At 37.6% G+C, this 27,529-nt stretch overlaps 1 protein-coding gene across 1 annotated transcript in view; it reads left to right on the top strand.

Moving 5' to 3' along the window:
• Positions 1–27,529, top strand: part of LOC135214064 (rap1 GTPase-activating protein 1-like) — a 767,625-nt gene that overhangs the window by 97,353 nt on the left and 642,743 nt on the right. The window contains exon 2 of the mRNA XM_064248177.1: positions 14,644–15,811. Coding sequence (XP_064104247.1) covers positions 15,291–15,811 — 521 coding nt within the window. The 5' untranslated portion in view covers positions 14,644–15,290. The remainder of the gene's footprint in view (positions 1–14,643; positions 15,812–27,529) is intronic.

Raw genomic sequence — 27,529 nt, 5'->3', positions numbered from 1 at the left:
AGTCGTTGTTTTATTTCAGTATTATTAATCCATTAGATTTATTATTATTTTTTTTTTTTTTTTTGCTCTATCACAGTCCTCCAATTCGACTGGGTGGTATTTAGTGTGGGGTTCCGGGTTTGTTCATCTCCTCCTTAGGAGTCCATCACTTTTCTTACTATGCGTGCCGTGTTCTAGGATCACACTCTTCTGCATGAGTCCTGGAGCTACTTCAGCCGCTAGTTTTTCTAGATTCCTTTTCAAGGATCTTGGGATCGTGCCTAGTGCTCCTATGATTATGGGTACGATTTCCACTGGCATATCCCATATCCTTCTTATTTCTATTTTCAGATCTTGATATTTATCCATTTTTTCCCTCTCTTTCTCTTCAACTCTGGTGTCCCATGGTATTGCGACATCAATGAGTGATACTTTCTTCTTGACTTTGTCAATCAACGTCACGTCTGGTCTGTTTGCACGTATCACCCTATCCGTTCTGATACCATAGTCCCAAGAGGATCTTTTGCCTGATCGTTTCTAATCACTCCCTCAGTACCACTTATTACTGCAAGGTAGCTGATGTTTCTTGCACAGGCTCCAGTGGAGGGCTTTTGGCACTGAATCATGCCTCTTTTTGTACTGGTTCTGTGCAAGTGCCGGGCATTCACTTGCTATGTGGTTTATGGTTTCATTTTTCGTATTGCACTTCCTACATATGGGAGAGATGTTATTTCCGTCTATCGTACTTTGAACATATTTGGTTCTTAGGGCCTGATCTTGTGCCGCTGTTATCATTCCTTCAGTTTCCTTCTTTAGCTCTCCCCTTCTGTAGCCATTGCCAATTGTCATCGCTGGCTAGTTCTTTAGTCTGTCTCATGTATTGTCCGTGCATTGGTTTGTTGTGCCAGTCCTCTGTTCTTTCTGTCTTTCTCCTGTCTCTGTATATTTCTGGGTCTTCGTCTACTTTTATTAGTCCCTTCTTCCCATGCACTCTTTAGCCACTCGTCTTCACTGGTTTTCAGATATTGCCCCAGCGCTCTGTTTTCGATGTTGACGCAGTCCTCTATACTTAGTAGTCCTCTCCCTCCTTCCTTTCGTGTTTATGTATAGTCTGTCCGTATTTGCTCTTGGGTGTAGTGCTTTGTGTATTGTCATTTGTTTCCTGGTTTTCTGATCTATGCTGCGGAGTTCTGCCTTCGTCCATTCACTATTCCTGCGCTGTATCTGATTACTGCACTGCCCATGTGTTATGGCTTTTATCATATTTCCGCCGTTGAGTTTGACTTGAGTATCGCCTTGAGTCTCTGCATATATTCTTTCCTGATCGTGTCCTTCACTCTTGTGTTTTATATCTCCTCCTTCCATTATTCCCAGGTATTTGTAAATCCTGTCTCATCTATGTGTTTGATGTTGCTCCATCTGGTAAGCTATCCCTTCAGTTCTCGTTACTTTGCATTTTTGTATGTTGACTAAGGCGCATTTTTCTATTCCAAACTCCATCCTGATGTCCTCAGATACAATCCTTACTAGTCTGGATTAGGGTATCTATTTCCTTGATGCTCTTACCATACAGCTTGATGTCGTCCATGAACATCAGATGGTTGATTTTGTTGCCTCTTTTCTTGAGTTGGTACCCGGCATCCATCTTCTGTAGTACTTTTGTCATGGGAATCATGGAACTATACGAAGAGTAGTGGGGACAGTGAGTCGCCCTGGAAGATCCCTCTCCTGATATTAACCTCTGCTAGTCTTATTCCTGAGCTTGTAAGTATTGTATTCCAGTTGCGCATTGTATTTTTGAGGAAGCTGATGGTATTTTCCTCTGCCCCATATATTTTCAGGCATTCTATTAGCCATGTGTGTGGTATCATGTCGAAGGCTTTCTTATAGTCAATCCATGCCATGCTTAGGTTGGCGTTTCCTTCTCCGTACTGTTCTTCATTACCATTTTGTCTATCAGGAGCTGGTCTTTTGTGCCCCTACACTTCCTTCTGCAGCCTTTCTGTTGGTGGGGGTGGGGGTGTTTTGTCTCCTCTAGGGGGTAGTTGTATAGCCTTTCACTGATGATACCTGTTAGTAACTTCCACATTATTGGTAGGCAGGTGATAGGCCTGTAGTTACTGGCTATATTTCCCTTACTCTTGTCTTTTTGTACTAAGGATGTTCTTTTTCCTGTAGTCATCCATTTGGGTGCTTGGTGATTTGAGATACAATGCTGGAGTTGTTCTGCTATTCGTGGGTGTAGGGCCTTGAAGTTTTTGAGCCAGTATCCATGGACTTCATCAGGGACCTGGGGCTTTCCAGTTTGGCATTTTCTTTAGTTGGTGTCTGACTGTGTCTGTCGTGATGTCTGTGAATCTTTGTTTTATTCTCCCTGTTTCTTCTTCCTTGACTTCCTGGAGCCATGTTGCATGTTTGTTGTGTGATACCGGATTGCTCCATATGTTTTCCCAGAGTCTCTTACTTGGTTCGGCTTCAGGAATTTCTGGGTGATTGTCTTCCCCTCTTAGTGGCTGTATAGTCTTTTCTGGTTGGTTCCGAATAGTTTGTTCTGTTGGTATCCCTTATTCCTGTTCATGTACCGTTGGATCTTGTGTGCTTTGGCCTTAAAGCCTCTGTTTTACATCTTCTATTGTTGTTGTTTAGTCCCCTCTCTTGTACTTTGTATTTCCGTTGAGTTTTCCTCCCTTTGTTTTCTTGCTTCTTAGCCTTTTTTCTGCCATCTCTTTCAGTTTACTCAAGTCAGATCTCATCACCATGATTTGCTTTTCCAGGGCGCCTTTTCCAAGGAGGTTGCTGTTTTGGTTTCTGTTGGGTTGGGTTGTGACGGTGGTGTTGGTGGTTCGAATCCCCATCAGTTCTGCTACTAATCTTGCTCCTGCATATGTCAAGTTATTTGTTTCTGTGATACTGGTGGTGTGTATTAGGCCTATTATTTCATTGACCTCACTTGTTTTCTCCTTAATTTCTTGGTGTTTGTAGGCTTTCATGGAGGGGATCTTTGTTCTCTCTGTATCTGGCTCCATCCAATTGTCTAATCTTTTCTACCCATTCCGTCCTCTCTGTTACTTCGTCGGTGTTTCTTCGTGTGTCGTTGTTTGATACTTCATCCTCTCTGTCGTCTTCTGTGGCATCGTCTCTCAGTTCGTCTTCGTGTAATTCGTTGTTGTGTGACATTTCCCTTTCCAGTTCTTCTCTTTCTGTTGGGGAGAGCCAGTTCTTTTTCTTTATGTTCCTTACTTGGTCTGCCAGCCTCTGCTCTGTTTGGGGGTGTTATTACCTCTCATTCCAGATGTTGATCAATCTTCTTCTATATCCTCTCTCCGTCGGGTTGCTTCTGATGTAGCATCTCCATATTCCTTATTTTCTTCTCTTGTCCATTTCTTCCTTTTTGCCTCTGTAGCTCCAATCTCAGGCTGTTGATTACTGTCGTGGTTTTGATCAGTTGCTGGATGACGACCTCCAAGTACCTGACCGTCTTCCCCTACAATTGGGTTGAATACCTGGTTGCCGGACGAGGCTCCTCTGTTGCCAGAGGTTCCATTTACGTCGTTGTCGTTTATTCCTTCATTTCTTTCCATCATTGCTGAGTTTTGCTATTTAACCCATAGCTGGACCCTACCCCATCAGGGATAGGTACTCATTTACAGCTGAGTAGACTGAGGAAATTATGGTAAAGATCCTTTCCCAAGGAATCAACGCCGAGGAGAGCGGTCACCCATCCAACGACTGACCAGCCCCAATGTTGCTTAACTTGACTTAAGTCTATTGACGACCTAACCAACTCCTCCACGGCGCCACATTATTATTATTATTATTATTATTATTATTATTATTATTATTATTATTATTATTATTATTATTATTATATATTATTATATTCTCTGCTGTACTCCAGAAAGTTTAGCACTTCAGAAATTACTATTATTATTATATTATTATTATATTATTATTATTATTATTATTATTATTATTATTATTATTATTATTATATTCTCTGCTGTACTCCAGAAAGTTTAGCGCTTATGAACAAGAGGTAAATTACGCACAACTCTCTCTCTCTCTCTCTCTCTCTCTCTCTCTCTCTCTCTCTCGCTCTCTCTCTCTCCTCCTCTCGCTATCCTAAAATGAGATGCTCAAGTGACCAACAGAATAATGTCCATGGTTTAAAAAAAAAAAAAAAAAAAAACAAAAAAAAAAAAAAAAAAAAAAAAAAAAAAAATGAACATAAGTCGCCCACCAGATTCGTTTCTTTAACGGTCACGTAGCGGAATAGATATTGGTTAATAAATCATGCATTATTATTATTTTTTCTTTACGGACCTGAGTTACCTGTCTCCGGAATTTATTACGGACATTATCAACTCCCCCGAAAGTGGAAAGTTGACAAAATTCGAGCGCCGGGAAATGAATGTCGTTGTTCAGTGGATTTTCGGGATAGTTGAATTAATTTTCGGGATGATTGAATTGAATTAATTTTCGGGATTGAATTGAATGAAATTTTGGGATGATTGAATTGATTTTTTGGGATGATTGAATTGAATTGATTTTCGGGGTGATTGAATTGAATTCATTTTCGGGATGATTGAATTCATTTTCGGGGTGATTGAATTAATATTCGCGATGATTGAATTAAATTGATTTTCTGGATGATTGAATTAATTTTAGGGATGACTGAATTATTTTTTGGGAGGATTGAATTGATTTTTTGGGATGGTTGAATTGAATTGATTTTCGGGATGATTGAATTTATTTTTGGGATGATTGAATAATTTATTTTCGGGATGGCTGAATTGAATTAATATTCGGGATTACTGAATTGAATTAATTTTCGGGATTACTGAATGAATTAATTTCCGGGATTACTGAATTGAATTAATTTTCGGGATTAATGAATTGAATTAATTTTCAGGATGATTGAATTGAATTAATTTTCGAGAGGATTGAATTAATATTCGGGATGATTTAATTGAATTAATTTTTGGGACGATTGAACTGATTTTCGGGATGATTGAATTAATTTTCGGGACGACTGAACTGATTTTCGGGATGATTGAATTGAATTGATTTTCGGGATGATTGAATTAATTTTCGGGATGATTGAATTGATTTTTGGGATGATTGAATTGAATTGTTTTTCGGGATAAGTGAATTGATTTTCGGGGCGATTGAACCGATTTTCGGGACGATTGAACTGAATTGATTTTCGGGATGATTGAATTGAATTGATTTTCAGGATGATTGAATTAATTTCGGGATGATTGAATTAATTTTCGGGATGATTGAATTGAATTGTTTTTCGGGATAAGTGAATTGATTTTCGGGCGATTTGAACCGATTTTCGGGACGATTGAACTGAATTGATTTTCGGGATGATTGAATTAATTTTCGGGATGATTGAATTAATTTTCGGGATGAATGAATTAATTTTCGGGATGATTGAATTACGACGGTTTCATTCCGGATGCAGCGAACGAAGCGTCGTTGAATATTTTTTAGTCGCGGTCGAATTCGAATCAGAAGAATTAATCGTTGTTGGAATTTTGAGTTATCAATAATGTTTCGGTCAGTTGGTTAGCAATGCTGAAAGGTTTATTATGAGATAGATGCTGGTTTGCTGAAGTTTTTGCTGTCAGAATTTGGATGCTGTCAGGTTTCAACGATTTATTGTGACTGCATTCTGGCTGTTATGTTTCCCTTTATTAGTCAGCAGACCTGGAAACCACGTATTTTTTTACGTACCCCCCCCCCTCTCCCCCTCCACGCGCACACACACGCACACACACAAACGCACACACACACGCAAGCACTCCAGGCGAAGATACATAGCAGCATACAGCAGGGGCCAACAGACTCATAAAAAATGCCATAATTTACTCAATGTGCGAAACGTCTCTTCCGAATAAATTATGGATCCTTTGATGTGTTTGTTGGACCCTGCTGTATGCTGTTAAATATGTATATATTTATACACATATCTGTCTTTCTGTAAATATATATATTTATTCACACACACACACACACACACACACGCGCGAAAAAGGACGAGTACATAGTCATATCGAGGTTTATATCCACCAACAAGTCGTCTCTGGCGGTCGAGTGGGCGAAGTCTCTGATGTGCTTTGAATATCATATTTTAAGGTATAGAGACGTAGCAGAGCAGATCCGATCGGAGTGCTACAAATATCTACCTCAAATCCCCAGTAATGAGGCTTTATCCCTCGCGTTGTCAGTTCTCTCTCTCTCTCTCTCTCTCTCTCTCTCTCTCTCTCTCTCTCGTTTTTCTTTTGTGTTATCAGTTTCAGTGTACCACAGATTTAACTATACCCCTTTACGTTTCTCACTTCTTGTTAATTCTAATTTGTCCTTAAATTTCTCTCTCTCTCTCTCTCTCTCTCTCTCTCTCCCTCTCTCTCTTCTTCTTCTTCTTCTTCTTCTTCTTCCACCTGCGAGAAACGAAACTTGACAATTGATTATCAATAAATCGATTATATTCACCTCGACCTGACTCTCTCTCTCTCTCTCTCTCTCTCTCTCTCTCTCTCTCTCTCTCTCTCTCTCTCTCTCCCAATCAAAAATTCAATGTGAGTCGATGGTTTGGAGGAAATTGAATTAGAGAAGGAGGTAAGAACTGGTCTAATAATAGTGACAATATCATTAATTCAACTGTTGATAGATGAATGGCCCCCCCCCCCCCCCCCCCCCCCCCCCCCCCGCCCCCCCCCCCCCGCCCCAGGGGTTCTAGATATTGAAATAAAATCTTGAAATTGTAGCCTCTCTCTCTCTCTCTCTCTCTCTCTCTCTCTCTCTCTCTCTCTCTCTCTCTCTCTCTTCGAAACTATGATTCATTCAAGGTCAAAATGTATGCAAACCAAGTGTTGAATAGTGGAAAAGGTCTTTGGACTGTCTGTGGAAGTCGAACAAGGAATGTATTTTGAGCCAACTCGCCTTCATGGTAGTGAAGTGTGGGAGTTCAGTGCAAGCGAAATAATCAGGGGCGAGGCCTTTGAGGTGAAGTTCATGCGTATTTTGTGCAGTGTAAAGATACTGGAAAAGCTGAGAAAAATAGAGAGGTTCGTGTAGCAAGAAAGGCAGGAAAGGCACAGAAAGTGGCGGATAAATGGAGTAAGAGAGGTATAGGGAAGAAAGGGTCTTGGCAACTAGGAAGCGAGAGGGTGCGTGCAAGATAGAGGCGACTGGTGTAGTATGTGTTGGGTGTTCAGTGCGCTGCTGATGAGCTCTCTGTGCATATGTATGAATTAGCTAAAGTTTTGGAAATATTACTGCACAGGGGCTCATCTGCGATTTCCCAGGTAATTATGAATGGTAATTTTTCTGTTGTTTACCCCAGTATTATCGGAAACATCTTCATGTAGGAAAAAAGGAATGTAAGCGTTGAAATATAGTAATAATAATAATAATAATAATAATAATAATAATAATAATAATAATAATAATAATAATAGTAGTAGTAGTAGTAGTAGTAGTAGTAGTAGTAGTAATAATAATATTAAATGACAGAAATGATAACATTTGAAACAAAGTCTCAGATGGCAGTACCTTTTAAATTACGTCCTGTAAATGAAAAAAAAAAGAAAAAAAAAGTCCCTTTCAGTTTGCAGATGAAAACGAGAAAGTAATAATAATCTTATCCCGGCCTCCTTCCCAACCAAAACCCATTACAGGTAGAGGAAATGAAGCAGCCATCTTGCTGCTTGCTTGCTTGCTGTGAGCGCGCGCGCGCGAGACCGCTAGGGGCACCTCTCTCTCTCTCCCCCCTTTCGTTAGATTGGCTTTGAAACTGACCTGCGAGAATTGAGAGGTCCCAGTCTGTTTCCGTGTTTGTGTGTGTGTGTTTGTTTGTATGTATGTATGTGTGTCTTGCTTAATTATTAGTGGTCACTTAAGATTTCTCTCTCTCTCTCTCTCTCTCTCTGTTTTGGCTGGCTGTGCGTGTGTTGGTATGTGGATCTGATGTCATCAGTACATTCAGATATCCTGTCAGTGAAGAATAGCCCTCTCTCTCTCTCTCTCTCTCTCTCTCTCTCTCTCTCTCTCTCTCTCTCTCTCTCTCCCTTGTGTGCTCGTTCTTGTGTAATTATCAGTCCTCCTATCACTGAACAAAATTCTCTCTCTCTCTCTCTCTCTCTCTCTCTCTCTCTCTCAACGTCATCACTTTCACTATCATTAATTAACATTTCCGGCATGTCACTGACATGATCAGCGTCATTGTCATGTCATTCTTGTTGTTGCTGTCATTATCATTAACAGTATTGCATTTGTTAATTAGTATTATTACCTTGTGCCATGTTTCCTGTTTGACTGGAGTGGAATATGGAGGCTGGGACCTACGAGGTCATTCGGCGCTGGGAAGGAAATTGACCATTTTCATTAGAATCATATAAACTCATCATCATCATCATCATCCCATTTTCATTATCATCGTATAAGCTATGTCGTCATCATCATCATCATCATATTACCATTTTCATAATCATCATATAAACTATGCCATCATTATCATCATCTTGCCATTGTCATTCTCATCATATAAAGTATATCATCATTATCATCTTCCCATTATCATTATTATCATATAAATGTATCGTCATCATATTACCATTTTCATTATCATCATATAAACTGTATAATCATCATCATCTTCCCATTTTCATTATCATTATGTAAACTATGTCATCATCATCATCGCTATCATCATCATATTACTATTTTCATTATCATTATGTAAACTGAATCATCATCATCTTACCAACTCTGGCTGTGCGTGCTTCCATTCATCTCTCTCTCTCTCTCTCTCTCTCTCTCTCTCTCTCTCTCTCTCTCTCACCGCTTTGATTTTCCTTGTTCCGATTCATGTCTGCGTTAACCGATAGATTCCAATGGGGAAGGGACCCTGGGGGAGGGGGGGATCCGAGGGGCTTCGGGTGGGGGAGTGAGTGGAAGGAGGCGTAGGTGAGACGGGGAGTGAGGGGAGGGGGTTAAGAAGGGACTGAGGGGAGGCAGGCAGAGATGAGGGAAGAGGATTGGATAGTGGGGAGATGATGGTGGAGGGGGAAGGAGGTTAGAGAGAAAGGAGGAAGAGGAGGGGTCCCCCCTTCTCCCTTTAAGAAGGTCAGATGAGGGTCATTATCTCCTATGAGGAAGATTTATTATTTTCTCTCTGATGAAGGCGATCCTTCCTCCCAATTATGATCTGTTGCTCATTTCTTCCTTTGAGGACATCTTGGGAATGGCGTCCCCCTCGATTTTACTTTAATTTTCTGGTGATTTTATCAGTTCCTGTGTTATGACTGGCTTCGTTTTTCCTTAATATTCCGTTGTAATAGTTATTCTTGGTTGACGTTGAATCCTCCTTAGGATTCTAACATGGGTGATTATCAATTGCTGTGATATAACTGGCTTCGTTTTTCCTTAATATTCCATTATTTAATTATTCTTTGTCGACGTTGAATCCTCCTTAGGATTCTAACTTTGTATAAGTCTATAACGTTAGTTCAGAGTCTTATCTTTTATGCTTTTGCTTTTGTGTGTACCTATTTTTGTTATTAATTTATCACTTTTGTTATGTCTTCATGGAAGCCCCATTGACAAACATATTAACTTTAGAGAATTTCAATAAGAGTGCTTTAGTGTCCATTACTTTGAATTCCTTTATTTTGTGAAATTTAAAATGAAAATGTCTTGAAGAGTTGTCAGAATTTTGTAATTATTCTTAGACTATTTGAACATTTATATCCTTTAAAAGACTGTTCAGAAAAATAGTCGTCTCCATCGATCTATACTTTTACTCTCTTGTTTGAGTTTTAGGAAAGTTTTGTCTTTGGGAATAAGTATGGTTTTGTCATAGTTTTTTTTTTCTTTTTTTTTTCATTTACATCTTATCGCTTATTTTAGCAGAGGAAACCTTGCTGTCTTGTTACTACAAAAGATATATATAATATTTTGATATAATTGTTGGGTTTTATTTAATAATAATAGTAATAATAATAATAATAAAATAATATAATAATAATAATAATAATAATAATAATATAATAACCTAATATCAAGACTGGAAATAGAAATAAGAAGGATATGGGATATGCCAGAGGAAATTGTACCCATAATCATAGGAACACTAGGCACGATCCCAAGATCCCTGAAAAGGAATCTGGAAAAACTAGAGACTGAAGTAGCTCCAGGACTCATGCAGAAGAGTGTGATCCTAGAAACGTTGCTCATAGTAAGGAAAGTGATGGACTCCCAAGGAGGCAGGATGCAACCCGGAACCCCACACTATAAATACCACCCAGTCGAATTGGAGGACTGTGATAGACCTACCCCCCCAAAAAAAATATATTATAAATATATCATCTTGGAAGAATTCCTTCTCTTAAACATATTCTGTCAATGGCTGCGTTTAGCTGAAAATTTTTTACATAACTTTTCTATTCTTCTTATTAATCGCTTTTGTGGTTCAGCAATATTATTTAATAACTTTTTTGTTTCCTGAACAATTTCCGACGTTTTTACCAGAATCACCTTATGATGTAAACGATGCTCCGAGGATTTTTTTTTTGTAGATTCCATCGTGGGGAAACTTCGGTATGGGGAAATGTGGGGGAGTTAGTATTATTATTATTATTATTATTATTTTTACTGTGGGCCCTATCCGTTTTCTGAGAGTTTGAATAGTTCCTCTCTTCTTTTACTTGTTTCACGAGAAAGTTTGGTAGAGCATAAGTATGTGTGTGTGTGTATATATATATATATATATATATATATATATATATATATATAGTATATGTATACATACACACACACACACACACACACACACATATATATATATATATATATATAATATATATATATATATATATATATATATATATTTATAAATACTTTTCTGACACATCGGTATCGAACCGAGATCCCAGAATTGAAAAGGATAGGTGCTACCAACTGATCCACACAAGTCATTGTATACAATATATAAGATACGTATAAGATATATATTAGATATTATATATATAATATAGTATTATAATTATATATTTATATATATATTACTGACACGGCAGATTATATACATCCTTTGCTACCAACTGAACCACACAAGTATTGTATACATGTGTATACGTATATATATTTATATTCATATATACTGACACGCATATATACATACATAATATATATACATACACATACATATACACACATACATACCCCTTTCCTCCTTAGGGGGTTATGAAGCTACTGTAGAAGTTGCGAATGATCTGCCTCACGGCCAGTATTTTTGGGTTAGAGCGCCAGTCCCATACTATTCTCCACCCGGGCTATCACCGACCAAAGTCGACTCAATACCAGGTACTCAGTTCATGCTTTTATCGAGAGTGATACTCATTTAGACATGTGTACTCAAGCTTGCGTACCATGACGTGGACACACCTTGATAACTGTGTATGTATAAATACACACAACACTTAACAAAATTCTTGAGGCTTTTTTTTTTAAATTATTATGAAGGTATTCAAGGCAATCCTTATGTAGCACTCGGGGAGAGAGAGAGAGAGAGAGAGAGAGAGAGAGAGAGAGAGAGAGAGAGAGAGAGAGAGAGAGAGAGGTGAATATTTTCCTGGAATATGGCTAGACATCTTTTATGGAATTTCTCCACGCACTTAGGGGAAATCTTCGTTAAGATTTTCCTGAATAGATTTAAACTTTTTTTCTATTTTTTTTTCTTTTCTTTTTTTAATCGAAGAGAGGATTCCTCTACGGCGTGGGTCAATCGATCAGTTAAATATAACTGAATATTTGACATTTGGGAGAGGATTTTCCGTTTGAACAGTTCAGAATATTTTTGGTGTCTGATATTCGTGTGTGAGTATCTATATATTTATATATATAATATATATATATATATATTATATTACATATATATATATAGATATATATATATATAATATATATATATATATATATATGTTTGTATACGCATATGTGTGCGTGTGCTGGCGTTTATGCATTTATATATGCTTGTATAAATAAAGCAAAGACAACGGCCCCCCCCCCCCCCCCACCCACGACCATTAATGAGACAAAGAGAGAAAGGGCGAACATTGTATTTCGAATGGTATCTCGTATTCTCGTATCCCTTTATGAACACTTTATGTTCTTTGTAAAGTGATGTCGATACATCCCGTCCTCGGTTTTGTCTCGTCATATATATATATAGATATATATGATATATATAATAATAAGTAATTATATATATATAAAAGGGTAAATCCTATAGATTTCTTCGCACTTCTGTAGGGATGAGGGTGCGTGTCTCACGCCCCCTTTTCTTGACGCCTTTATGCGCTGGTATATGTGGATTTAACACCTGTGTTACGAGACGTTTACTTTGAGGTCGAGATGGTAGTTAATGGCTCTCAACCGGGCGCGGCCAAGCCCCCTACCGCCCCGCCCCCCACCTACCCACCCACCCACCCAAAGAATGACTCGTCGAATTGAGGATTATTCACACGAACTTGGACCACTCCAAAATGAAGACGTCTCATTCAATGGTTCTGGTCCTTTCTTCTTCAGGCAGGTCCCGCGTCAGGTTTATTGAAGTTAAATGTCAGGCTCGGGACATTCGAGGCGGTGGGAGAGGGTGGGGGGATTGTGGGGAGGACCTTCTTTCTCTCTCTCTCTCTCTCTCTCTCTCTCCAAAGAGGTCACCTTTCACAAATGTGTGCTCTTGGGTCAAGTAGATCAAACGATCTCTCCTTCTCTCTGTCTCTGTCTCTGTCTCTCTCTCTCTCCCTCTCAAGGCTCGGAAAATGCACGTTCGTCGTTAAAGCACTTTGTGGGTGTTAGATAGACGGATAGATCACGCGTCTCTCTCTCTCTCTCTCTCTCTCTCTCTCTCTCTCTCTCTCTCTCTCTCTCATTTATGTTTTTACACTCATGATTTCTTTCACTGTTTGTTGACTTATGCCTCTCTCTCTCTCTCTCTCTCTCTCTCTCTCTCTCTCTCTCTCCTCTCTCTCCAATTTCTTTATATTATATAGATTCTTCTCTCATGCTTATTTTGTATACCTTTCCTTGTCTTTTTCTCTGTTATTAATATTTATTCGCATTATACGAATAGTGTTTGATTGATTGAGCGGCCTGTTCAAGTGTCAGATCATATTTTGCTTTCAGATTCACCGAAATAAAAAAAGATATATATAAAAAAACTCTTCCGCCTGATAATATGAACATCGAAAACAGACGAAAGACGCGCACGATGATTGGGGAAGTGGCTGCATTTATACTATTTTTTTTTTTAGATTTTCTGCCAAATTAAAAAAAAAAAATGGGTTAATCGGTCAGAAAGAAGGAACAATGGCAACGCCACACAGAGACTGACGTGTCCTCTGAATCCCCTCTTCCTCCTCCTCCTCCTCCTCCTCCTCCTCCTCCTCCTCCTCCCCCAGCGGAATCCGTTTGTCCCAATATAGACTTGAATAGAATGTATAAAAAAGAAATGATAAACCTTAAGTTGAACGGCAAGCGTATTGACCCCCTGCTGACGTAATCGGTATCCGTATGTTACCGTTTGTGTCTTAAGGAGTTTTTTTTTTTTTTTTTTAATCCGTGGTTGTTTTTTTATTTGTATTTGCGCGTCTAAAATGGTTCATTGTTAGAAATGAATGTTATCTTTTTTTTCTTTTTTTTTTTTGTCGAAAATTCTTTATAGTTAGAAATGCATGAATGAAATATTTCTTCATATTTTTGTTATTTTGTATTGCTCTATATGTTATTTCCTTTTCTCTCTCTGGTGTGCATTGATAAAAAATCTTTTGTGGGAGAAATGATCTAAATATTTCAACATTTTCCATATATTTTAAAATTTTATGTACGATTCTTGAATTATATCCTTTTTCTTTTATGTCGGTTGTGAAGTGCCCCGATGCACCGATTTTGGAATTTTAAATTTTAAATTTTAAATTTTCACCAAATTAAAAAAAAAAAAAAAAGTCTCACTTGGAGCAAATTGCTCCATCTGTCTCTGATGTTGTAATGTCTTCGTTCAGTTTTTTTTAATTTATTTATTTGTTTTTTTTCCCTTGGTGCCTAAACAAAGTTATGCCATTAACAAGAGTTCAACGAGAAATCTTGAGAATTTTGCTTGTTTTTGTTTTCATTAAGAGAAATAGGATATTCTTTTAGGTCTGACGTGGCCGTGGTTTGACGTTTGTTTTATCACTTATTATTATTATTATTATTATTATTATTATGATTATTATTATTATATTGATTTTAAAATACTCAAAGTAGCATGAGTCTTGAAATGGAGGTGATCGTGGTTTGATTTTTTTTTCAACTATTATTATTATTATTATTATTATTATTATTATTATTATTATTATTATTATTATTATTATATTGAAACCATTCATGTAGAACAGCCCTCAAAGACCGTCAGCTGGCAAAGTAGAATAAGAAACTGAGAGAGAAAGAAGCAAATAACAGGTAGTAACAAATTGATAACAACATAGAAAGAGTAGAATGGGAATGTTATCCTTCACAAAAATAAGAGATAAGTAAAATGGGGAAAAGGTATAGAAATGGAGCATATATTTGTGTGTGTTGGGTTTCCACGAACATAATGTTATTTCTTTGCAGGTGAAATCAAAGTCAGTGCTTAAACCAGTGTTTGTGTAATTAATGTTTGTGTAGCTAATGTTTGTGTTCGCCGGCGGCGGTCCCCATGCATTGCACCAAGGAAACTATACAGTGCTTGATTCAAATGTTGCAAAATACCCGAATGATTCTTCAAAGTTCGTTTCGCGTTAATTTCACGCTTGGAACTTTCGATTCCGGATTCTGAAAATCTTCGGTACTTTTTTGCGTTCCGATTCCAAGATGGTTCATCATCGTAGGTGGCTCGATTCTGGAATGGTTTGTCGCAGGTGCGCCAATTCTGGAATGATCCGTTGTTTATTCTAGTGATAATATCAGTCGGGCGGCTCTTTCCAGCTCAGTATGGTTAACTGTAGTTGATTCGAGTTTCAAGGAAGGCCAGTATGAAGTTACGTTTTTGATTTGATTAACTAATTTCGCATACAGTGACAATTTCAAAGACCTTCAGTTTAGTTCTCAAATGTTTCGCCGCGTATAGCGTTTTTAAGAAAATCGACTTCAAAGATGCCTCACTACGTTCGATTGTGATTTAGCTTTTTATTGAGTCACCTTGTAAGGAATCTGAAAAATTGTAAAATATTGTTTTTATTTTGTGTTAAAAATCAAAAAGAAATTATATATAGAAAAGAATGTCGAGTTTGTCGCCGAAAATCCTAAGGGTCAAACCACCTCACATCCCCGCCGTTCAGGAGAACGAAACCCTGGCGCCCCCGTCGGCCTCCATAGGGCACAACTTCAGCCTGAGCCTCGAGAACCTGGAAGACTGGGACCTCGACCTCGAGGGCGCCTCCGGGCCCGGAGGGCCTGGAGGAGGAGGAGGAGGACATCCCAGGCCCTACCACGCCCGGAGGCAGCCCATCGCGAGCACCCCAATTAACGAGGCCCACAATGGAATCCCCTTCGAGCCCATCCCCTGCTCCCCAATTCGGGACCTGAGCGCGAGCGCGCGACGGGGCTCCACCTTGAGCCTCAACTACCAAGGGCCGCCCAATGTGTACCGTCCCGTGAGCGGCGGCAGGATTCCCGGGATGCTCCACGGGCCGCGGCCGATCCGCGGTCCTCCGGGAGGGCTCGGCCCCAAGTGGAGGCTGTTCAAGCGGAAGACCTGTCCGGAGCTCCTCAAGACCAGAAGTAATGATAATCTTTTCAGGTAAGTCTGGGATTCGGTCGATCTCTCCACACTTTTGCTTTGAAAAGCAGCGTATGAATTGTTGAAGCGCACAGACTGTATTCATCATTTAAAAGCACAGTATTGCTTTCGTAAGAACGCAGTTATTGTAGCTTTTAAGAAGCACCCAACATTGTTTTTTTTTTTTTAAAGCAAACTGTGATATTGATATCCAATGCAACTTTTTTTTCAGCTGTAACATAATTCCTTCCTCAGTTTTATTGCATTTTATTGCATACAATTATATAACTTGACGATCTGTGTCTGAGCATTGGCCACAGTTTATTCACAGCAACACACACTCATTCCACAACTCCTTTGTCTCTTTTGATATAATATATATTGTAGGATTATTTAATGTAACCCATGCGTGTCCGGGCAATGTGGTCAACTGTCATGCGAGGATTGTTTCACGGTAATAGTATGCAAGAGTAGAATGTAAGTCATGGGTTATTATGGAAGTCATGGTCTTACCTGCGAACACCCACGCGATTCGTGACACTCTCCCATCGCCCGGATTATCCGTGTGAGCAATTGCGAATCGTCTCTCCGTTAGTATCGACTCGATTCCAGCAGCCGTTCTCGCCACTGATTGAGTTTAGTGTATCCTAGTTTAACCAGACCACTGAGCAGATGAACAGCTCTCCTAGGAAGGGTTAGATATTTTTAAGTTGTATTTGGAGACTGTGATAGAAACTGCACGATTAATAAGATACCTATATATGTGTGTATATATAAACACTGCGGGTGTTCGTGTCGTATAATATACGCCCAAAGGTTTATACCCTTTATAGAGAAACATAAGAGGAGGCGTCCATCCAGTCATGGTGAAAGATCAATCAAGGTATAATTCTGAACAATGGAAAGTAAAGGATTTTGACCAATATCTAGAAAACACGCACGGATACTCACAGAAAATTTTACTAGGTCACACAACTGGTAAAAAAAACTCTTTAACCAGGTCACACAACAGGTAAAAAAAAAAAAAAACTAAAAAAAAAAAAAAACTTTAACCAGGTCACACAACAGGTAAAAAAAAAAACTCTTTAAACAGGTCACACAACTGGTAGAAAAAAACTTTAACCAGTTCACACAACTGGTAAAAAAAACTCTTTAACCAGATCAAACAACTGGTCAAAAAAAACGCTTTAAACAGGTCACACAACTGGTCAAAAACTTTAACCAGTTCACACAACTGGTAAAAAAAAACTCTTTAAACAGGTCACACAACTGTTACAAAAAAACTCTTTAACCAGGTCACACAACTGGTAAAAGAAACTCTTTAACCAGGTCACACAACTGCTAAAAAAACTCTTTAACCAGGTCACACAACTGGTCAAAAAAAAAAACTTTAACCAGGTCACACAACTGGTAAATAAACTCTTTAACCAGGTCATACAACTGGTCAAAAAAACTTTAACCAGGTCACACAACTGTTAAAAAAAACTCTTTAACCAGGTCACAACTGGTAGAAAGAAACTCTTTAACCAGGTCACACAACTGGTAAAAAAAAAGACTTTAACCAGGTCACACAACTAGTAGAAAAAAACTCTTTAACCAGGTCAAACAACTGGTAGAAAGAAACTCTTTAACCAGGTCACACAACTGGTAAAAAAAAAAAGACTCTTTAACCAGGTCACACAACTGGTAGAAAAAAATTCTTTAACCAGGTCACACAACTGGTAAAAAAAAATACTCTTTAACCAGGTCACACAACTGGTAGAAAGAAACTCTTTAACCAGGTCACACAACTGGTAAAAAAAATCTTTATCCAGGTCACACAACTGATAGAAAGAAACTCTTTAACCAGGTCACACAACTGGTAAAAAAACTTTTACCAGGTCACACAACTGGTCAAAAAGACTTTAACCAGGTCATACAACTGGTAAAAAAAGACTTTAACCAGGTCACACAACTGGTCAAAAAAGCTCTTTAACCAGGTCACACAACTGGTCAAAAAGACTAACCAGGTCACACAACTGGTCAAAAAAAATCTTTAACCAGGTCACACAACTGGTCTAAAACAACTTTAACCAGGTCATACAACTGGTCAAAAAAGCTCTTTAACCAGGTCACACAACTGGTAGAAAGAAACTCTTTAACCAGGTCACACAACTGGTCAAAAAAACTTTAACCAGGTCACACAGCTGGTCAAAAAAACTCTTTAACCAGGTCACACAACTGGTAAAAAAAACTCTTTAACCAGGTCACACAACTGGTCAAAAAAAACTTTACCAGGTCTTCAACTGGTAAAAAAATCTAACAGATCAACAACTGGTAGAAATCAACTCTTTAACCAGGTCAACACAAACTGGTAAAAAAAAAGGCTCTTAAAAAAAAACCAGTTCACACAACTGTTTAGAAAGAATTCTTAACCTGGTTCACACAAACTGGTCAAACAAACTTTAACCAGGTCTTAACAACTGGTAAAAAAAACAAAAAAACTAGAAACAGATACACACCAACTGGTAAGAAATTTAAACTTCTTTAACCAGGTCACACAACTGGTAAAAAAAAAGACTCTTTAAAACCAAGGTCCACACAAGCAACGGTAGACAAAGAAATTCTTTAACCAGGTCACACAACTGGTCAAAAAAAAACTTTAACCAGGTCACACAACTGGTCAAAAAAAACTCTTTAACCAGGTCATACAACTGGTAAAAAAAATCTTTAACTAGGTCACACAACTGGTAAAAAAAACTCTTTAACCAGGTCACACAACTGGTAAAAAAAAAAAAAAACTTTAACCAGGTCACACAAATGGTCTAAAAAACTCTTTAACCAGGTCACACAAGTGGTAAAAAAAAACTCTTTAACCAGGTCATACAACTGGTCAGAATGTTGAAATGGGTCACAAATCTGAACATCATTGAATTCCAATACTGATCAGGTCACAGAATCTAATGAGGTTACACAATTACCGTCAGATGACAGCCTTGCAGGAGACCTTCCGAATCACCGTGATTAAACGACGCAAAGTAAGTCTGAATCAGAGTTAATGAAACGTCACTCTACCAATTACGTTTATTCAGACGGACGTGAATTAGGTCTTCTGTTAAATTAGGTCTTTTGTAAACACCCCCCTCCCCCTTTTTTTCAGAATCTCCAGATTGGAAATTATATCCAGGTAAATCTAGGTGTTGAGAGTATCCCGTGATAACGGAGCCTTCTCTCTCTCTCTCTCTCTCTCTCTCTCTCTCTCTCTCTCTCTCTCTCTCTCTCGGTGGAATATTCGTGAATATTGTGAAAAATACTTACCAGGGGATAATCTGGCTCACGGCTCTCTTTAAACAATGGGGATATTAAACCCCGCAGTGGTTAGGTTTGTTTCTGTTTTTTGCATTACTAAATTGTTTTTTTTATGTGTAATTGTAATTCATTTCGTCAAGAATACTGGTGTTTTATTTCTGTCATTTGAAATTTTTTATATCTGTCTGTTTTTTATTTGGATTCAAATGCACTTAATTTTTATCATATCAGTAAGAATTATTTAATTTTATTTTTATTCGTCATTAGTAATTTTTATTACACTTTTTAAACGTTTCTGTATTTGTGTAGATTTTGTATAACTGTTATATATTTATCTTTGTATTCACTAACATCTTAATATTTTTTCCGTATTAGCTTATTTTTATTTTATTCTCATTATTATTATTATTTTGACGCTTCTTATCATCATTATGACTTACGGCACCGACCCTCTTGCATGTTAATCGTGTATGCAATATCCTAATTAGGCAGTGCCCTCGCGTGATCAATTAACTAATGATTTATCCCCTCCCCCCTTTTTTTATTATCCACATTTCTGATTTTCAAAGCTTAGATTTGTATTTTTTTTTTCACACAAATCATTACCATTTTTATACTTAGTCTTACTTCGTTCGCTTTCAAAGCTCGTCATGATTTCTTACATTTTATTTTTTTTCTGCTTTTATGATCCACAATTCTAATTTTCAAAACTTTAGATTTTTTTAGAACACAAATCACGGACATTCTTAGGCTTATTCTTAATTCGTTTGCTTTCGGAATTCCTTGTGACCTATGTGCTCTAGATGTAAACTCAATATAATGGAGCATATATATATATATATATATATATATATATATATATATATATATAATATACTATCTATATATATATAATATATATATATATATATATATATCTATATATATATATATAATATCTATATATATATATATATATATATATATATAGATATTATATATATATATATATTTCTATATATATATATGTATATATAAGATATATATATATATATATATATATATATATATATATATATAGATTATATATATATATATATATATATATATATATATATATATATTTATAAAAGATAATCTTTATTTATGGATTTTATCACGTTCCTAACTTTCGTGATTCAGTTATACACACACACACACACACACACACACACACACACACACATATATATATATATATATATATATATATATATATATATATATATATATATATATATATATATACATCAATATGATGATTATATCCATTTTAGCACGTGATTGATTTATCACACATCACCACAGGTGAAAATAAGAGACGTGGTGTATAGGTCCTGACCGGTTTCGACTCTCTTTCCAAGCCCATTTTTTTTTTACTAGATGCATTCAGTCCATGAGTATTTCTCATACTGTTAGACCAGACATCCCAGCGTATTAGAAAAGGCCGAATAAAAATTCGACAACGAATAGTTTAATCTCCATAACGACGTTCGAACGCTTATGAGAAAAGGACGCGGAGGTTACACCTCCTTCTGGCAGACGTTGTTGGTTGCGTAGGTTGACCTGACACCAAAATAGAACGACATCGCCAGAGGTCATGTTCTGATGGTGCGTGGATCGACACGGCCTCGCAGACTGCCCAGAAAACAGTGTGTTGTTTTCCAGTGGCTTTTGTCACCTTTATGCGACCTGTGTTGATTCTCCCGCCTCCCTCCCCCTCCCCTCTGCCTCCTCCTCCTCTCACCTCTCCTCTCTCTCCTCTCTCTCTCGTCTCTCTCCTCTTCTCTCTCTCTCTCTCTCTACTACATATGCAGGCTAAAGCAGCATACCTACGAAGAAATAAATTACGATATGACAACAGAAAAGCAAATCCCGAAGAGGCTCTACCCAGATCTATACAATGACGGGAAAGAGGAAAAAATAGACAAGAAAGACAAAATCTGCAACCTTTTGAAAAGAGGGAATTGCAGATTTGGAGAAAGATGTTACTACAAACATCCTAAGATATCTCAAAACTATGAAATATATGGTAAATGTGCATACTTAGATGGATATGGGATGATTGCAGAGATCTGCATCCAAAAATATGTAAAAACCTAAAAGAAGGAAAAGGATGTAAGTTTCGACAAAAAATGCAAATATATGCACCCTGTAGCCATGAATCATAATCAAATAAATAACCAACCAAGTAATAAAATCCAAAATAAGAAGAAACAAATAAAGAGAGAAATCAAGAATATCAGGTAAAAGAGAAAAGCAAACCACCAATGAGATATGCAGAGGTGTCAGCAAAAAATTTCAAAGCATCAGCTCCGAAATTCTACTCAAGAGATAATAACTGTATTTATTATGCAAGAGGATATTGCAGCCAACGGGAGAAAATTGCAGATTCAGACACAAAATGAAATAATTATGATGAAGGAAGATCAAATATATGGAAAAGTTGGATTTTTTAATGTCAGAATTTCTCGAAATGAAAAAAAGAACAACATACCAGAACAGGAAAGAGACATGGGAAAATCCTTATTACTACCAGTATTAAATGAAGGAGAAAACACGCAAACCATCATAGTGATGAATGCGCAGGGTTTAGTTACGAGTAACTCAAAAAGAAAAATAGAGTACTTAGAAGAACTAACCCAAAATGAAAGAAAATAGATATAATGAATATAAGTGAAACCTGGTATTCCCAAGAGACTGGAATGATGATCAAATAAAAGGGTTCCAAACTTATAGATCAGATAGAAAAATAGGAATCAAGGGGGAACCGCAATATATGGGAAAGACAAAAAACAAGGAAAAATATATGAGAAATATAGTAACTCAGAATGTGAACTAATAGCGGTAGAATTTGAATCTGAAAAATTGATGAACATAGTAATATATAGACCTCCTAATACTAAAGAGTTTGACTTAATAATTGAAAAATTGGATGATATATGTAGAAATCACAAGGACTGGACTATTCTCCTATCTGGTGACTTCAACTTTCCTTTCGTAGAATGGAAAGAACGAATAGGAGATTGTGGTTGTACTTATACATATAAAAAAGAGATTAATAGTAGTGCAGAAGATAAGAGGCAATTTGAAAAGCTATTAGATATGCTACTAGAATACAACATTCAACAAATAAATCACCTGCCAACAAGAAAGGAAAATACTTTAGACCTAGTATTTGTGAACGAGATGAATTATGTTAAAGAAATAATAGTTTATAATGCGAATATTTCAGACCATAATGTCATAGAATTAACAGTTCATTCCAAAGCAAGTGAAAATAGAGATAAGCAAGAAATGAAAAAGTGGGAAGGATATGGAAAATACAACTTCTACAGTAAAAATATAAAATGGTCAGAAATTAATGAAGAATTAAACAAAGATTGGGATAACATTTTCGTAAGTGATGACATAAGGGTAAATACGGAGATATTATATAAAATATTGGAGAAAATAGTGGAAAAATATATACCGAAGAAGAAAAGTAAACATCATTCATGCATACCAAGAGACAGAAGGATCTTGTTCCAGAAAATCAAAGTGGAAAAAAGGTCTTGCAAAAGAAAAAAATGCATGGAAAGTTATAGAACTAAAAAGTAAGATAGAAAATGCAGAACAAAAGATTATACAATCAAAGAAAATGAAAAACGGTGGGACTTGGAAGAAAAAACCCTATTAAATATCAAGCAAAACCCCAAGCTATTATACTCATATGCGAAGAAGATGAATAAAAGAAGAATAGAAATAGGCCCTCTGAGAATTGAAGGGAGATTAACGAATGAAAAAAAGGAAATTTGCAACATACTGGCAGAACGATATAAGAGAGAATTCACCCCTAGAATAGATAATGAAGATAATGATATAGAAGTAAGGGATGAAAATAGTGAATATTTAGCTGACATAGATATTAATGAAGCTGATATTGTGCAGGCTATTAATGAAATTAAAAATGGAGCTGCTGCAGGGCCTGATGGAATTCCTTGCTATTTTGTTAAAGAAAGTAGTTCATTCTATCGCAAAGCCACTTGCAATATTATTAAGACAAAGTGTAGATACAGGCAAGATTTATGATGAGCACAAATTAGCATATATACCCCTACTTTCAAAAGTGGATCAAGACTAGAGGCAAGTATTATAGGCCTGTGAGTCTAACATCACATATTATGAAAGTGTATGAAAGGGTAATGAAGAAAAATATTATGAAACATTTAATGAAAAAATAATTTGTTTAATAAATGGACAACATGGTTTCGTACCCGGAAAAAGTACACAAACCCAACTGTTAGTCCACCGTGAGAACATATTCAAAAATATGAAAAGCGGAAATGAAACAGATGTGGTTTATTTAGACTTTGCAAAAGCTTTTGATAAAGTAGACCATAATATATTAGCGAAGAAAATTAGAAAACACAATATCGTGGATAAAGTAGGAAGATGGTTAAAAGAATTTTTACACAACAGAAAACAGATAGTTATTGCAAACGACGAGAAATCGGATGAAGTCAAGGTAATATCCGGTGTGCCGCAAGGTACGGTGTTAGCTGCAATACTGTTTGTTATTATGACTGAAGACATAGACAATAATGTGAAGGATTCGGTAGTGAGTAGTTTCGCAGATGACACAAGAATAAGTAGAGAAATCACTTGTGATGAAGATAGGAACGCTCTACAAAGAGACCTTAACAAAGTATATGATTGGGCAGAGGTAAATAGGATGGTATTTAACTCTGATAAATTTGAATCAATAAATTATGGAGACAGAGAAAGAAAGCTATATGCATATAAGGGACCTAATAATGAGACCATCACAAATAAGGAAGCAGTTAAAGACCTTGGTGTGATGATGAATAGGAACATGTTATGCAATGATCAAATAGCAACTCTGTTGGCAAAATGTAAAGCAAAAATGGGAATGTTGTTACGGCACTTCAAACAAGAAAAGCTGAACACATGATTATGCTTTATAAAACATATGTTCGTAGTCCACTTGAATATTGCAATATGATATGGTACCCACACTATCAAAAGGATATTGCACAAATAGAGAGTGTACAAAGGTCCTTTAACAGCTAGAATAGAAGAAGTTAAGGACCTAGACTACTGGGAAAGACTACAATTCTTAACAAAATTATATAGTCTATAAAGGAGAAGAGAACGCTACATGATAATTCAGGCATGGAAACAGATAGAAGGAATAGCAGAAAATATCATGGAACTAAAAATATCAGAAAGAGCAAGCAGAGGTAGATTAATAGTGCCCAAAACTATACCAGGAAAAATAATGAAAGCACACAGGACATTAATCCACTACGCACCAGCATCGATAATGCAGCGTCTATTCAATGCGTTGCCAGCTCATCTGAGGAATATATCAGGAGTGAGCGTAGATGTGTTTAAGAATAAGCTCGACAAATATCTAAACTGCATCCCAGACCATCCAAGATTGGAAGATGCAAAATATACCGGAAGATGTACTAGCAACTCTCTGGTAGACATTAGAGGTGCCTCACACTGAGGGACCTGGGGCAACCCGAACAAGATGTAAGGTCTGTAAGGTAAGGTAAGGTCTCCAAAAGTCTATGTCTTGAAAGCTTGAACTACTGAGCAGTACGTGGCTTGTCTATTATATAAGGACACATTTTGGCGCGCGCGCGAATCACCTCCCCCCCATTTTATTTCATTTTATTTTTTCAAAAGCGTATATCTTGAAGGCTTAAACTACTGAGCGTTACATGTCTTGTTTGTTATGTAAGGATGCGTTCTTAGTAAATTCTCTGCCTAGTATTTCATAAAGGAAGAAACTTCAATAGATTTAATTTTCGTTTATGCTTGGCATCTTTACCTGAGAAAGAAGAGACTTACATAGATTTTTTTTCCTATATTCATTGAGGGTTTGTTTGATCATATTGTTTCTTCCGTGATTCATTTTTTATCTGTCGTTCTTAGTGATATAAAGTAAAGCCAGTCCATTAGTGTGTGACATAGATCCGCGTATTCGTCAAGGCTTTTGTACCTATATACCCAAGCAGTGCCGTTGTCGTCTTATCTACAGGTCTGTTTTGTGTGGTTCGTAGTTCTTAGCGATGATGATGCATTACATAACGGCTGTGATCCGGCTTTGTTGTCAGGTAAAGTCTTCCCCTCCCCCTCACCCCTCCAACCCACCCACCCGCCGATCTGGGCTGGGTCTGCCGTCTGTCTGTCATTTTCAAATGTATTTATGATATTGATTAAATCTTTCACTTTATCTGTCTCGTAGCATTTATTGCATTATGAATTCTCTCTCTCTCTCTCTCTCTCTCTCTCTCTCTCTCTCTCTCTCTCAAACACACATAAACACAAAACGATGTTTCTCACTTTGGGTTATCATTGCAATATTTTCGAAATCCAAATATTTCTCTCTCTCTCTCTCTCTCTCTCTCTCTCTCTCTCTCTCTCTCCGACAGCCGATCATCCCGCTGAATATTCCACGAGGAGTGACCGCCAAAGCAGACCTCGTAGTGGTTCTGTCTGGTACGTCGCTCGTCGATTTCGGCTGAATCCTCCCCCCCCCCCCCCCCCCCCCTCAAAACAGTCGTCTGCTGGAGGATCTCGTGCAGAATTGATGATGATATATATCCGCGGGTTGCGAATCTTTTATTCATTCCGTAGATGAGGCCGTATGCATTCGGGCGCACACACACACGCACGTGTTAGTGTAGTAGTCGTTGCTCATTTTTTTTTTTTTTATACCAAGTTGTTGATATATATAAAGTCTTTGGGTCTCTCTCTCTCTCTCTCTCTCTCTCTCTCTCTCTCTCTCTCTCTCTCTTTCTTAGTTGATGGATTTCTGTGCTTGTGTGTTGTATGTGGTCATGGGTTGAAGTAAGGCGTTTTATTATTATTATTATTTTTTTTTTTTTTTTGCTCTATCACAGTCCTCCAATTCGACTGGGTGGTATTTATAGTGTGGGGTTCCGGGTTGCATCCTGCCTCCTTAGGAGTCCATCACTCTTCTTACTATGTGTGCCGTTTCTAGGATCACACTCCTCTGCATGAGTCCTGGAGCTACTTCAGCCTCTAGTTTTTCTAGATTCCTTTTCAGGGATCTTGGGATCGTGCCTAGTGCTCCTATGATTATGGGTACGATTTCCACTGGCATATCCCATATCCTTCTTATTTCTATTTTCAGATCTTGATACTTATCCAATTTTTCCCTCTCTTTCTCCTCAACTCTGGTGTCCCATGGTATTGCGACATCAATGAGTGATACTTTTCTTCTTGACTTTGTCAATCAACGTCACGTCTGGTCTGTTTGCACGTATCACCCTATCCGTTCTGATACCATAGTCCCAGAGGATCTTTGCCTGATCGTTTTCTATCACTCCTTCAGGTTGGTGCTCGTACGCCACTTATTACTGCAGGTAGCTGATGTTTCTTGCACAGGCTCCAGTGGAGGGCTTTTGCTACTGAATCATGCCTCTTTTTGTACTGGTTCTGTGCAAGTGCCGGGCATTCACTTGCTATGTGGTTTATAGTTTCACTTTTCGTATTGCACTTCCTACATATGGAGAGAGTTTATTTCCGTCTATCGTACTTTGAACATATCTGGTTCTTAGGGCCTGATCTTGTGCCGCTGTTATCATTCCTTCAGTTTCCTTCTTTAGCTCTCCCCTCTGTAGCCATTGCCAATTGTCATCGCTGGCTAGTTCTTTAGTCTGTCTCATGTATTGTCCGTGTATTGGTTTGTTGTGCCAGTCCTCTGTTCTTTCTGTCTTTCTCCCTGTCTCTGTATATTTCTGGTCTTCGTCTGCTTTTATTAGTCCTTCTTCCCATGCACTCTTTAGCCACTCGTCTCACTGGTTTTCAAGATATTGCCCCAGTGCTCTGTTTTCGATGTTGACGCAGTCCTCTATACTTAGTAGTCCCTCTCCCTCCTTCCTTTCGTGTTATGTATAGTCTGTCCGTATTTGCTCTTGGGTGTAGTGCTTTGTGTATTGTCATATGTTTCCTGGTTTTCTGATCTATGCTGCGAAGTTCTGCCTTCGTCCATTCCACTATTCCTGCGCTGTATCTGATTACTGGCACTGCCATGTGTTTATGGCTTTTATCATATTTCCGGCGTTGAGTTTTGACTTGAGTATCGCCTTGAGTCTCTGCATATATTCTTTCCTGATCGTGTCCTTCATCTCTTGGTGTTTTATATCTCCTCCTTCCATTATTCCCAGGTATTTGTATCCTGTCTCATCTATGTGTTTGATGTTGCTCCCATCTGGTAGCTTTATCCCTTCAGTTCTCGTTACTTTGCCTTTTTGTATGTTGACTAAGGCGCATTTTTCTATTCCAAACTCCATCCTGATGTCCGCAGATACAATCCTTACAGTCTGGATTAGGGTATCTATTTCCTTGATGCTCTTACCATACAGCTTGATGTCGTCCATGAACATCAGATGG

Source organism: Macrobrachium nipponense, chromosome 45 (genome assembly GCF_015104395.2).
Source record: "Macrobrachium nipponense isolate FS-2020 chromosome 45, ASM1510439v2, whole genome shotgun sequence".
NCBI classification, from domain to species: Eukaryota; Metazoa; Arthropoda; class Malacostraca; order Decapoda; family Palaemonidae; genus Macrobrachium; species Macrobrachium nipponense.
The sequence above is the reverse complement of the archived record's forward strand: the minus strand, read 5'-3'. Positions and strand labels throughout refer to the sequence as shown.